At 34.5% G+C, this 15,615-nt stretch overlaps 1 protein-coding gene across 20 annotated transcripts in view; it reads left to right on the top strand.

The window, feature by feature from the left end:
* The window catches only part of IKZF2 (IKAROS family zinc finger 2), a 153,714-nt gene that overhangs the window by 101,029 nt on the left and 37,070 nt on the right, over positions 1–15,615 (top strand). For all 20 annotated transcript variants that reach the window (XM_019802390.2, XM_034655114.1, XM_034655117.1 and 17 more), the window contains one exon: positions 3,153–3,320. In XM_019802390.2, coding sequence (XP_019657949.2) covers positions 3,153–3,320 — 168 coding nt within the window. The remainder of the gene's footprint in view (positions 1–3,152; positions 3,321–15,615) is intronic.

Here is a 15,615-nt window from a genome sequence, read left to right as displayed (position 1 = left end):
GAATAACTAAAAAGGGTCCTTGAGCAGATTAGATTTTTAAAAAACAAAAAACCAAACCAAACAAAAAGCAGATTACGAATGGAAATGAATGATAGTGTGGCTACATATTAATTGTTCTCCTAGATTCAGAGTTGTTAATCCAGACTTTTGTGCCCACCCATTGGGGAATTACTTATCACAGATACAATAGCCTACTTGATTTTTTCAGCTGGATTACTGTATAGTGTATTTAGTACATTTGTGTTGTTTTCCTGAAGTTTGCTTTTCTTTATATCTAAAAAACATGATTAATATATTTTTCAGGCAGTCTAAACTGATTCAAAAGACTAGTTGATTCAGCCTATTTGTTAAAGAAAAAGCAAATTATTTAAAAAATAATTGAGATGGGTTATTTCAAGGCACAGGTATATGAACCTTTTACTTAAGTATCAGATCATTTTACATGTATCTCATAATCCCAATTCAAGACTTAATTAATGTAAAGCAGATCAGTATTTCTCAGAGCTTCATCTAGCTGAAATCAAAGTGCATTATTATTGCCTCTTTCCTCTTATCAAAAAACAGGAACATGGTTTGTTAACCTTCATCATGCCTTTCTTTATTTCCCATGGCCATGGGACTATAGTTAGCAAATGCCTCCACACTAAGACACACTCAACAACAGACAGTATTTCCTGATGTACCTAGACCCTTTTTCATTTCTCCTGCCCCTTTAAGGATGATCATATAAATTCAGAAGTAATTCTATTAAAAAATATTTGAAGATATCTGGAATATTTTGTAAATGTAAAAATAAAATTACCCTATTAGTCTCATAAACTCAATTAGATGAATTTTAAAATTCTTTTTAAAGAGTTATCCTTATTATTTTTTCTTTTTTGATTAGCATTTCTTGGAATGACAAATTCAGTACTTTAAATTAGGAATTTTTAAATATTTCAATTGCAGGAGGCTTAATGAAAATCTAAGTTAGCGTGTTACAAGAGTATTTTCTAAAGGCAACATGATTTCAAATGTTTTTGTTCACCAAACTAATTTAATTCATTTTAAACTTATTGCATACTAATTTGTTACTGGCCTGGAAGACCCTACATAGAGAGATTTCAAAAGTAAAATCAAGTATTTGGAGTGAAAAGTATAATTTGCATTTGTTATTTTTCTACAGTATAAAAATTCTCATGAAGAAAGTGCATCCTTCTTTTTTATTACTAATTCTGTGGCAGGGGTGGGGAGTAGAAATTCCTGATTTTAAGGAGCTGTAGACTGCTATTTCATTGAAAAAAACAAAAGTCAAATTAAGGGGTGTGTGTGTGTGTGTGTGTGTGTGTGTGTGTAAAGATTTCATATAAGAGGTTCTTCGGTATTTTTCTTTTAAGCTGTATTTAGTGTTGATTTAATTTGTCAGTTTCATCAAATGAATCAAACAAGTGAAATAAGATAAAATTTAAGGTAACTTTAACATATTTTTTTTCAACTGAATACAAGGACTTTTTGTAAATGTAGTTTGGATCTCCAGATTTTGTAAGAAAAAGCTTTACCCTTGCTACACAAACACACAGACTGTATTTTTGGGGGTATTTATCTCATAAAGTTCCAAAATGAGCAAGTAGTACAGAATCTGGGACACACCTGATGTATCAATTTTTAATTTCTTTAGGTTTTATAACAAATCTATATGATAGAATGTGCAGTGGCAACTGTAAGAAAATGGCCAGTTTTCTTCTTTATGACTCCTAGAGAGAATCATTGAGTTTGCATGAAAGGTCTCCTCAAAATATTGAGGTTTCATTATTCACTATTTTCAAATGTTTCACTTAAAGATATAAAACATGAGAATTCAGTATAAATTTTTAAGTATTAAAATTATAATTTTCATCTAACCTCAAGTACAGAAATAGTCCAGTTAAACCAAAAGTAAATTTTTTAAAAATTTTATTTCCGTTCTAAACTTTGAGCTTTACTATTTTATAGTACTATTTATATATTAATTCATAGTTTAGTTCATGAATATCTTTAGAGATCAGCAAACTTAAAATAATAGTATTTTCTTCATGGTTTGACCCTACTTGCTAATTTTCCTGCTTCCCCAACTACACGTTTTTATGTTCAGTGACCTTGTTGATGACAATAGACTAAACTGATAATTCTGGCTTAAACAGTTTTACAGCAGTACCCAGTAATAGGAGAAAAGAGAGAAAATGTTTCTCTCAAATTATTTTCACAACAAAAAGAATATGCAGGAAATATCTGGATGAATAATTTTCATTGGATTTCCCTGTTTATATCAGGAATTTTGCCAAAGCTTTCACTGTTAGTGACTAGAGAATGGAGAGATGTGGGCCTGGGCTAGTTTTGGGAGAATTTGTGATAATGAACTTTGTAACCTGGCCCCCATAAAAAAGTTATTTGCTAAATCAGAGAGTTAAAGATCCCTCCCAAGTCAAATTCAAAATTTCTGTAATTTTTTTTTAAAGATTTTATTTATTTATATGACAGAGATAGAGACAGCCAGCGAGAGCAGGAACACAAGCAGGGGGAGTGGGAGAGGAAGAAGCAGGCTCATAGCGGAGGAGCCTGATGTGGGGCTCGATGTCATAACGCTGGGATCATGCCCTGAGCCGAAGGCAGATGCTTAACCGCTGTGCCACCCAGGTGCCCCAAAATTTCTGTAATTTTAAAGAGATAGCATGGTATGATAGAGCAAGATTTTGTAGTCCAACTGAGCAAGATTCGTATCAGTTTGAGTACTTCCTAGCTCTGTAACTATAATCAGATACTTTGATACTTGAACTTCAAGTTCTTCATTTGCAAATTAGTAATATCATTATAAGGTTTGCAATAGTCTATGTAAAGCAACCAGTAAGGTCGGTAAAGTGATGGCACTTAGTTGTTCAAAAAGTGGCCAATACTATTACTGATTCTTTTGAGCCAGTGACAGGAATCCTGTAAAATTTATATGAAGAAAGGAAACTGTGCTTGACCTAAAGTTTAAGAATTCAGTATTAGCAAATTTTAGGAAGATAAAGGTTTAGAAGTCTGAAGAAAGAGAATATTCTCAGCACAGAGAACTGGCACCAGTTAATAAGTGTATGGCAGATCAGTCCCTTACCCATAACGTACTTGATCTTTCCTACCTCTTTTCCTTTCGGCAGGTGAACGTCCCTTCCACTGTAACCAGTGTGGAGCTTCTTTCACTCAGAAGGGCAACCTTTTGAGACACATAAAGTTACACTCTGGAGAGAAGCCGTTCAAATGTCCTTTTTGTAGCTATGCCTGTAGAAGAAGGGACGCCCTCACAGGACACCTCAGGACCCACTCTGGTAAGTGTCACTGACTCTTTGAGAAGAAAGATAAAATATAAGAATTCAGGAAAGTGTTATAGAATAATACAGAATAACTTACAGCTTTAGTACAAAGCTAGGAATGAGCTAGACAATATTTTTATTTGTGTACATTGAATAACTGATAAATCTTACAAGATGCATATGGCCCTTCCTTTTTTAGACTTATAGACTTGGCAAAAAGTAGCACCGTCAACTGAAGAGTCTCATAGTTCAAGCTATTGAAGTAAGGAAATAACTGCTCTGTAGGTTCTCTATGATTTTTGATTTTATTATTATTAATTCAGTAATTATGGTTAATCCAGAGTAGTGGACGATCTAGTAAACTATCATAGTTACATGCTGATATTACCACCGAGGAGATGAAAGCTGTGATATTTTTCAACTGATATTGTGCCCAGGCTGAGACCTCAGGGGCAAATCAAACATTGCTATTTTTAAACTTGAAAATATTATGCTCATTAGAAAATTGGCTGTTAGAGTATTTTATATTTCATTTAAACGTGTCTTGTTTCTTTAACTCTCAAAATATAGTCATTGGATTTTCTCTGAAACTTTTCTCTGCTTCATAAATCTCCATTAAAAAATCTAGAATAAGTGTGATATTTTTAAAATGCTAGAATATAGTACGTAACAGAGGAAGAATGATTAGAAATCTGAATGAATCTCATTTGACTTTTAGCATGAATTGCCATTATCAAGAAGTTAAAGGTGGAAAATTAATATAGAATACTCTCAAGCCAGTTTTATATCCTCCTTCTGTCCATAATGACATATTAAAATTTAATTTTAATATGAAGATATGATGGAAGTGATATTTTCATCTACATTGACAAATTGTATTAGAGAGTGCTTTGGATTGTGAGGTAATGCTTGTATTATCTTTTTTTACATTTTCCCTATTAATCCCTAAGGCTTTACTTAGCTGTTAACATGAATGTGAAATGTGTCAAACTATTTTAGACATTAACTTGAAAATTTGGAGGAGTTATAGAAAAATGAAATGAATGCAAACACAAAAACAAAATATTTTAAGAATATATAGTTACTTTCCTCCTTGATTCAAAGTAATTCCCTTATTTTCAACAATGACATTTTATATTTTATTTTAAATTATGCTGTGAAAATTACATCTTTATTTTAAAAATTATTCTTTATGAAGGATGCTTTTAAGACATGACATTTACTTCCTTTAGCTAGTCATGTACTTTGGCTTATTAAAACATTATTGAGTTGACCACGGATTATATAAAACATGCATTTTCATGAACATTATCTATTACATGAAATTGAGGAAAAAATATAACTTTAAACATCTATCTCATTCTTTACAAAATTGTTGTTGCTTTTAATATCATGGTTTAATGTACACATGTTACTTTACCTGGGATTGCTATATTACCCTTAGAAGGTTCAGTACCTTCAAAGCTCAGCCTCTGGAAGGCTTTCGATACTCAACCTCAATTTGTGTTGCCTTAATTTCTTTTTCATTCTTTTAACACATTCATCCCTGTGGGTGGTGTCTAAGAAGACACCTTAGTTTCTCTTTCTATTGAACTGGGCAGTTTCATTCAGCATCTTTTTTGCAAATTAGTCATGTCTCACTGAGGGGTTCCTGGTTGGTGGCTAATGAAGTGAGGAATGAGAAAAACGTCACTACAAAAGTAGGCCGTTCCCATTGCCTTTCACCAGGCCAGACACTTGACAACACTTACATGGTTCAGTGTAGTTATAAAGTTTGTGTATAAAGTGAAGCTGTTTCTGTGAAATTGTATATTTTGTAAATAAACATACTGCTACTTAGAGGTTAAAAAAAATAAAGACATGGACTCTGTAACTGCAATCATGCTATTATTTTGCAGTTTGGTATACAAAGTCATGATTTGTAGATACATAAACAGGAGTATACTCAAACTGGCTAATTAAAGAGAGCTTAATGGAGCAATGAGAGAAAGAGGAGGGTGTCATCCAGCTCCTGCATGATCAACAGGTGATATGAATTCAGGTATACTTCTTACTGTAACCTAAAATATTTGCCATTGCAAACGCTTTTTGTAATAGATACAGCATAAAACGTAGCTGCTGAGTCCGTGCCTAATTGTTCAGAAAGCCCAAACTGATCACTATAGCTTTCTTCTTCTGCCACCAATTCCATCTTTCCCTTACTCTTACCCTCTTTTTTAGCACCTGGTCTGGACAGGATTCTTTATCTGATGAGTGACCCAAACCTTAATTTCTATGAATTCTGAGGATTTGATGGTCCTGTGTTCCTTGGATTACTGCAATTTTTCAACAACCAGGATTATTGGGCATGTTTTTTAAAAGAGATTTACTCAGTGAATCTCCTCAGTTCCAAACACAGCAACAACCCAAAATCATCTTGGTAGTCTGGAAAAGTTACCAACCAATAGACCACTTCTCTCCCTGTTAGTTTAGCAGCTTGAGATGCCCCAGATAGCCAGGGAGTAGTCCAATATGACAGTTCCAGAACTCTGATCCATGGTGGAAAGATTCTTCCCTTGGGCACCTAGCACATACACCAGAGCAGCATACAAACTGTGCCTCCTTCATGGTGACACGTGCAAAGTGCAGCCATTTTCGTTTATTATAGAGGACCTAATTCAACATGTCTAGACCACCAACCCCATAACATTTCACTAATGTTGTGCTTCTGTGAACTTTCTATGGCAGTTATCTCCTGTCCTCTACCATATATCTTACTGAGGCATCTCAGGTATTTACTACTTCCTGCTCACCATGTCCAGTCAGTACCGTGAATGTAATGTTCCAACTTGATGTTCTGTGGGATGTCAAGATGAACAAGATTTCTTTGGACTGTATTATAACAGAGAAGAGTTGACCTAGCCTTAAGCTAAGATAATAAAAGTATGCTGTCCCTGCAATGTGAAGGCAAAGTGCTTCAGATTATCTGTTGATAAGGAATTATTTTCCAAAGAAATTGTTAAGTCAGTATCTTCATACCTGGTATCAGGGGCTATGTTATATGGTAATATGTGCCAGTGAAGATATTACAGCTAGAACTGCATCTGCAGTTGGCATTTTGATGTGATTAAGACTGCATGCATTCACACAACCATCTAGCTTGCATTAGCCTAATAAACAGTATAAATGGGCGTGTAGTAGGAATCCCCATGACAACATCTTTCAGATTTAGTTTACTATCTTTTAAGTCCAGGGCTGTGATCTCCAATGTGGTAGCGACTAGCCACCTGTGGCTAGTGCCACAGGTTGAAATATTTTCTTATTAAATAAAATCTATTAAAATTAATTCCATCTTTTTAAAATGTGGCCTCTAGAAAATTTAAAATTACGTGTGACTCCTGTTTGGATTGGACAGTGCTATTCTTGGCTTTTTGTAATAGCCATGGGTCAGGGAACCAACATAAGGATTCTTCCGATTACTAATAAGTTTATTTGTTCCCACAGTGCTTAAAGATGGACTTGAGTAATGTCTACATATATATCTTGACCTCCATATGCCCCCGCTCTGAACTGGTGGATTACAATGGCTTTTGGTTTCCAGAGATTAATGTCAACCTAGAGCTAATCTAATAGACTAATAATCTGTGGTAGGAGTTGGTATTATACCGACTATAGACCCTCTGCCACTCTGAGACCAATATACATTTAAATCTGAGAGGCCAGATCTATTTGCAGCATCTATCATCATTCTCTCCAGCCTAGAGAACACATTACCATAAAGTTTTTCAAGCATGTGGTTTCTTTCCTTACCAGTGTAATTCTTTGGTGAAGGGAGTGTCCCACAGGCCCTTCCAGAAGTATGTAAGTGGCAGGCTAAAACGGGATGATTCATAATAGATCCCTTCCATTATTCTTACTTATTTGGGCTTTTGTTCTTCTTCCTCTTTGCTATGCCAGGAAAATCCTGGCATTTCAACTTTTTACTAATAAGCCATCATTGAATCAAGGATTCAATTAACCAGTCACTCCCACTTGCTCAAGGCAATCTATTAAATTCCAAATCCAGGTGAATGTATATATATTGATAAATTTGGCCCAGTCTAGCAATTTGGTTCATCTTCTTGGTATAGAATCCTTAAAATTGATTCATTCCCTTACATGCTAACTGGACTTCTGCAGATACAAATTGGCAGTTTTGCAATTCTTTCAGTGTATAGGCTGTCATCTCCTGGATCAGGCCTTGATTTTGGTTATATTAGGATCTAACTTATTATGAGCCTAGGGGCAATGAGAGTTAATTGGAATGAGTCCTGAAAAGAATGCCATTTTCTGATTGGGTTCTTGCCTCAGCTGAAGCAATCAGAAGTCTTTTTACTTTATGGGAATGCTGATTTATGGAACATTAATTTCCTTAGATGGAAAGGTGGGGAGTGAGGATTTCCAGCAGGGTGATTTGGAAGTGTTTGAGGGTTCAACATTCTGAGCCTTAGTATTTGATCAGATAGTACCATTCCGTGTTTCACTAGTCCATTGCCAACACCTAGTTGTATTGGCATGGCCCATTTTATTTAGTACTGCAATTCCATAACCCTTCAAATCAGATTTGGGAGTTGGTTTTCAGCCTCATTTGCCCTGAGGCTTAAGTAAATAAGGACTCTTCTAAAGCTGACAGAGGACTTCGATATTCTATTTCTGCTCTGACATGAAGTGAGCATTCAAGACCTTCAAACCATCCTTTCTCCTGGTAATCCTTAGGGCCATCAGAATTAGCCATATCACACTACTGTCTTCACACTACACACCACCATTGTCACTTCAGCAAGTAAAGTCCACATGCTACCAGCAGTGATAATTTGGGTAGTCATATTGCCAGCAAATACCTAGAATTAGTAGTATTCCATTAACTCCCCAGTAAGAAGGCCATCCTGTTCTCTTCAAATTGAGCAACTCAGTGCCTGAATGCCTTTTGACCGTTTGAGGCCTTGGGCCACACCTGCTACCAGTAACTATCAATCAAGGCCCTGAGAGGAGCAATGAAACACTCAAATGGGAAAGATCTGGAGACATTCATGGTAACATTTACAAGAGAATAGTGAGGCATAAAGGAAACCAACAAAGGATGGTTGAAGCACTACAAGGCTAGCAATAGCAAGAAGCCATTAGCAACCCTATGTTTGGAGTGACAAGGGGATCAAGAGATCACTAGAATTAGGAGAAGTTGGAGATGGGTCTTGAACACTGACCTTCAGTAGACGAATGTATCCCTGCTAATCTGTGACTGAGGAATAAACACCTTGACCTCAGTCTTTCCACCCTCTAGTCACTTGCTGATGCCTCACATTAACTGAAGCTAACAAGAAGCCAGAGGACAAAGGATCCTACTGTTGAAGCCAGCAGAAATTAACTTTCTGCAGGAGCAAAGAAGGGTGAAAATGGCTATGAAAGTGACACAGAATATGCCATAGATTGACTAAAATTTAAAAACTAGTGCTTAAAATCACTAGTATAGGGTATTAAGCATAATGTAAGATTTTAATATTAATTTCTGGTTTTTATGAATATTATTAGTACAAAGTATTTTGCTTCCTCGTCCTCTCCCCCACTTTGAGTAATGACTATCCATTGTTTTAGTTAGTTATTGTGTTCTATAGTATTAATATTGCATCTTTGCTTCCTATATTTTAGATTTTGAAAATTTTCCATCTACTAGATTGGTAACAAAGAGAATGGCATTGATGTACACTTATGTGTTAAATGATAAAAACACTTAGAAAAATACATTCAATAAATGCTAGCCTTCCTCCCCTCCCCATGTATGGTCCCATACAAACTGAAATTTCCTATTTGGAACTCCACTTGCATACTTTAGAGGACACCAGGTAGTATCTTGGTTTTGATTGTATAGTTCCAATAGTTAGGCTATTTACAGATAATATCTGGAATTTCTTGAGCCCTCCCTAGACACTAGGCATTGCACTAAGCACTTCGCAAGGATTATTTCTTTAATTAAAGCCCTTTTATCTGACATGAGCAAAGCTAGGTATTTTATCTATTAACAGCAGTAAGTCTATCAACAGGAGAAATTCTTTTGATAAAAGTTCTTATTACGTTTATATATTTAAAACGTAAAAACATAATGCATCATCTCTAATTTCATTTTCAATGTCTTTAAGAACTTAAACCCTTGTGATGCAATCAGACTTCTATTAAATTTTTAAGTTTTCTCACTAATTTTTATGAGTATCTTTGCCCACCTCCAATTCTTTAGCATTTTTAAATCAACTCACCTTTATTGAATCTTTCCAAAGTGACAAAGTTAGTTTTTAGAAATGATTTTCTTTTTGTACTTATTTCCTTGAAATATGGAAATTTAAATAATTTACATAATTATAATAACAAGTACAGCTGGCATAAATAGGTTTGGCTAGAATTATAACTGACTCTTAATGACTCTCTAATTCAACCACTGGAAGTGTTTATGTGGGGGCATGCAAAGAGGGACCTACAAGTCCAGGAATTCAGTGTTTGGGGAAGATGCAGTCAGTCAAGAGAACTTTTAGCTGTTATTATTTTATGGGTGAAGAGACTGAGGCTCAGAGAGATCACACTGGCAGAGCCTAGATTCACATCAAGACAGTCAAACTTCAAAATCTATATGCTATGGTAAAAAAATGATACAGCCCCATATGTTTATTCTATAAAACTTTATTAAATTAACTCAAAATGATAAAGAAATGTGTGTATGAATGTTTTATATAGAAAGGAGCATTTGAGTTTCAAAAAAGGAAAGTACTATTTAGAAGAAATCAAAACATCTGAGTTTGGAATGGGCTCAACGCAAATTATTTATATGATTTTGTCAAGTCACTTAATTTGATCTTTAAATCTCCCCAAGCTCCTACTATTACACAATGCTAAATACAGTGTATTATCTTTTTTCTCTGGACTTGGCTGCTGATTGTTCACTACAACCAAATCTTGAAGAATAAAAGAGTAGTCCCCACTCCTCACTTTTTCTTCTTACAGTTTTCTGTGGTTTAACTTTAAAATAGATTTGCAAGAAATGGAATAGATCTTAAGTTTTTCAGATGATCTTCACAGCACCACTATTACTTCCCTGCAACTATCTGCTAACCTATATTTAAGAGACAGCCTTGATATAGACAGTTTCTGATTTTGTACTTTTAGCTCCAAATATGCAGAAGTTTACTTAAAACATTCCCATTTAAAAGTACTTTGTACAAAGTCCCGTCTGTTTTGCTGAACACCAGCAAAAGTGTAAAACAATGTTGAATTTTCCCTCCCTCACCTTTGTTAATTAGTACCTGAATAATACTTTTTACATTAGCATAGAAAATGGGTTTAAGTTTATAAGACCCTGGTTACTTGATTTGATTGCATGCTTTAAATTTTTATTACAATCATTGGTAACATTTTTAAAAATTGGACGGATGTCCAGTTTTACAGATAATTAATAAATCAGAACCCTTTAAAGAATAATAGTACTTCAGTAGTGTTTAGCAGTATTTGCCATGGAAATGTTTCTAACATTTTCTAACAATAATTTTTGAATAGTATAATTTTATTACTTATGAAAACATATCAGATTAATATGATAGGTTTTTTATTTTTTTTATTTTTTATTTTTTAAAGATTTTATTTATTTATTTGACAGAGATAGAGACAGCCAGCGAGAGAGGGGACACAAGCAGGGGGAGTGGGAGAGGAAGAAGCAGGCTCATAGCAGAGGAGCCTGATGTGGGGCTCGATCCATAACGCTGGGATCACACCCTGAGCCGAAGGCAGACGCTTAACTGCTGTGCCACCCAGGCGCCCCAGGTTTTTTTTTTTTTTTAGTAGCAAATAATTCTTGTCAGTAACTCCCATATTTTATTCCCCACTTCTTAAGATAATAACAGAAGAAATCATAACCTTTCTTACTTTGGTCATAGCAGTGATGTATCCTATTTCTGAAATAGTGTCCATTCAGGAAAAAAGAAAAAGGTGAAATGATAGAATCTAAGTTTTGTTTGTATAGCATCATCAGTGTTTGATGTTTTGCTTTTTAAAACTATTTTCATTTATTATGGGTTATTTAGAGCTATTCCACTTGTCTTGATGCTGGATATTTCATTAAAATTGTTTTGTTTTATTGCAATATGTTGGCTAAATTTAAACGTATCTAGCAATTGCAACCCTCTTTCTACTTTTGCTTTTTGTAACACTCAAAACGACTGGCTGAGAAAGGAAAAAAAATCTTTTTACATGTGAAATTTAAATGACATTTTAAGAGGGAGTGGGAGGGAATGGGAAGGAGAGAGAAATAAAGAATTAGAATGTATCATCAACAATATATCAGCTGAAGATCACTGTCAAATTTTTTGGCCCAGTGAGAAAATAATCTGCACTTTATATACATTATGTAAGGGTATAGGAAAATAAAAGGTATTGGTTTACATTTAAAACTCTATTGATTAATCTTAAGATTTAAGATCCATAGGAGAAGGAAGGGAAGAATGAAGGGGGGTAAACATAAGGGGGAATGAACCATGAGAGACTGTGGACTCTGGGAAACAAACCAAGGGCTTCAGAGGGGAGGAGGATGGGGGATTGGGATAGGCCGGTGATGGGTATTAAGGAGGGCACATATTGCCTGGTGCACTGGGTGTTATATGCAAATAATGAATCATAGAAATTGCATCAAAAACTGGAGATGTACTGTATGGTGACTAATATAACAAAATAATTAGAAAAAAAAAGATTTACCACACAAATTATCTGATTTGCTTTATATAAATTTATCACATATTTATGTGAGTTTTTAATGATGAATCAGTGACTCAGTACTCCTCCTACAAAAATGATTTCTATTGGTTTTGTCTCTTAGATTTTTAGTTTAACAAGTAATTATAGTCCTTTCATTCCTAGAAATTTGATTAGTGTGCTTCATACATTATATATTGCTCCTTTTAATTGTCTTTATTATACCCAATACACTGGGGAAGTAGTGTTTCAATTAAGTCTTGGACCCCTATTAATCAAAATAATACTTAGCATACTTGTTATTTTTTTTTAATCTAGGAGGAACTAGAATTACATATTTTTTTCTAATTAGCATTTCAGGTATATGTCTCACATAATGTAATGCTGTGACCAAATATTTAAAACAGTACAGAAGATTATTTTTAATATATGGAAATTTGTATAGTATATATGTGTTATAAATTGTTATGTATAAATTGCAAGGAGGAAAAAGTAAGAATCTCTCTCACAGTCTCAAGTGATATCTAAATTTCAGATGTCCATGGAATTGTACTGCATTCAGATTATTACAAAAATTACTTATTGCTTAAAAATGGAATATTTTTTAAAAAATATGAAAATGAAAAATCCTAACGTCCCAAGGAAATTTGTCTCTTGTATTCTAGAAAAACCAAATATTCCTTAACACTCAGATATTTTCAAGATGCTTGCTTGTTTTAACACCAAAGTGTTATTCAGAGATATATAAATAAAATATCTTTGAACAATCAGATAAATGTGGGAATTTATTAAGATTTTTTTAAATTAGAGAGTGAGTGGGGGGAGGGACAAAGCAAGAGGGAGAGAATCCTCAAGCAGACTCCCCATTGAGCACAGAGCCCAATGCAGAGCTCAAACCCAGGACCCTGTTAATGATCTGAGCTGAAATCTAGAGTCGGCCATTTAAGTACTGAACCACCCAGGTGCCCCAAAATTGCTTAATGTTTTTTTGTTCTTCTGATTTTTAAAAAATACTTCCTTTGGGTTTTCAATAACACTTACCTATAATATTCTAAGGAAAATCTTAGCTTTCAATTAAACCAGTATTATATAATTCTTTATTTGGGTATATCTAAAAATAAATACTTTGTAAAATTAGATTATGTGATATATTTGCTTCATATGTATCTATACATATATCTGTATATATGCAGGTATATCACATAACCCTGGAGTTAGAGCTATTTGAGGAAAGTTCCAGTGTCATGAAGTTTTCATCTTTTTACATGGGGTCAATAAGCCTACGTTATTCTAAACAAATATCTAGCTTTTTTCCAAACATCTTAGGAATGTTGATTTTTTTACAATATTACTTCGTAACCTATTCTATGTTTGACAATTTTTAGCCTAAGAAGTTTTTGCTTTATGTCTAATTGTCAGTTTAAACTATTTTGTCCTATAAAAAGCAACTGGACCAGATGTACCATATAAATATCCATCTGTTAAAACAATAATAACTTCCCCCTCACTGTACATTTTTTTAATTCCATTATGCAAGGACTGCCTTTTTATTTTTCAAGACCCTGTAATCCGTAGGACTATATTTTTTCCATAAAAATAGCTCAGAAGTACTGAATACTTGTATCAGTTCCCAGTATTGATTTTTTGAAGACATTATCAGTTAGTGCACTGCCACAAACTCATTAACACATTTTCCATTATTTTTAACTCTATGTTTTGTTCAATTATGCTTTTAACTATTATGAGAAAATACCTGTAAAATATTATGACTCCGCCTGCTTTTGAATATATTTGAACATTCACCTTTAGTAGAATGTTCAACCAACCAACAGGCATTTTTAAAGTTTAAAAATACATCCTCTCAGAGAGACTGATAAGAAGAGATAACTCCTTATCTTCAAATTCTTAAAAATAAAGCTCAAAAGTACTATCTGGCTTGGAGTGAGATAGAGCTAACCTTTGACCATATTATTAAAGAAACAATGTCAGATGCTCTAGTTTTAAGTCTTCTCGCATTTTAAGTCTGTTAATTCATCATAAGAACGAAATGTTTTCAAATATATTGTCATGTCTTGCTATGGGATTCACTACCACAGCCACATCATTTCCTTGAATTGCTGACTGGTCAGGAATTCCCATAAACTAGAAGGGATTCTAAAGTGCATATAGCCTTTGTAAATACTCTCCATCTTGTTTTATTAAATTATCTTTCCCTCTTGTGTCTCCTTTTGCCTTCTACTCTTCATCTTTTTCATGGGCTTTTCCTCCCAATCCTTCAATGTTTGCTCAGTATTACTTCATTTTTTGAGGTGACTGCCAGAAAAAAAGTATGTAAATAAGTACCTTTAGTTTGTATTACATACAAAATTAGTATAACATGGAATTGCTACAGGTTCTAGACCTTTAAATATTAACAATTTGATTGTGAAATGAGTGAAGAGTAAAAAATGTCTGAAAATTAGGTACTTGGCTAAAAGATTATCATTATCAGTTATTTTCATATTGACATATTTTGAAACCAGATCACCATGACTTTTCTATCAGATTTGTCAAAGAGACCCATTTTAAAAATACTCATCCATGGCCCAGTATGATGACAGACATACTGGATTAAATTATGCTGGTTCAGAAATTGAATCTAGTGTAGCTCATTCATAATAGTGGTGGTGCATTAAGTGTAATATAATTTGTCCTGCAGACTTCCCATGAGAAGGAACTGTTTTCACCTGATTGTAGACCTGGCACCTGGCCCACTTTCTGGGTGATCTCCCAAGTGTGAACTTTCCCCACCCTCCACCCCTCCTTTCCTTTCTGGAGGTGCTCGATAGAGGTGGATTACACTGATAATACACCAGCAGTGTCAGGTGCACACATGATTTGCATAACTGTGCTATGCTGATTTCACCCAAGTCCTGATAATGATGCCCACGGTGCCTCTCTCTATGCTTTGCAATAAACACTGGAGAGAGGGGATGGGATTAGTATTTTCATTCCGGACTCTTCAAACACACCCTTAAGGCCCTGCCCATTGAAATATGATCAGGAGGGAAAAACCACTTTCAGTCAAGCTAGCTGGTAAGACGATCCGTGTGATTTCTATCCAGTAAGTAGAACACTTTTCTTTTCCAGACCAATAATCATTATATAGCCTACCTTATGTATCCCTCAGAAATTAATTTTTTAAATAGCATACATGATCTCCTCTTTTTCTCAAATATCAGTCATCATGCTTCTTTAAATTTCAAACACATTTCTAAAAGGAATTATTAAAGAGAAGTCTTTCTTATAATACATACTCATGTGATGTAGTACTTAACTTTGGCGCATTCTTAGATCAGTTTACGGCTGGAACCTTTCCTTCTTATCTTTTCTATTGTCAGGAATTCTAAAGAAATAGGCAAGAATTGGGGAGCTATTTCTCATCTCAGTTTTCTACAGACATCGTCCTCATTACAAGTTGATTAGCACAGTTTTGTACCCTGCATGGATGTTCTGTGGACAGACTGAATTTGTGGCCATTTCACATTTTCCCTTCCACGTCCCTGAGTCTGTGGGCTTGGCACTCTTG

This window comes from Ailuropoda melanoleuca, chromosome 2, assembly GCF_002007445.2.
Source record: "Ailuropoda melanoleuca isolate Jingjing chromosome 2, ASM200744v2, whole genome shotgun sequence".
In the NCBI taxonomy this organism is placed as follows: Eukaryota; Metazoa; Chordata; class Mammalia; order Carnivora; family Ursidae; genus Ailuropoda; species Ailuropoda melanoleuca.
Note: the sequence above shows the minus strand (reverse complement) of the source record. Positions and strands in the feature narration are given on the sequence as shown.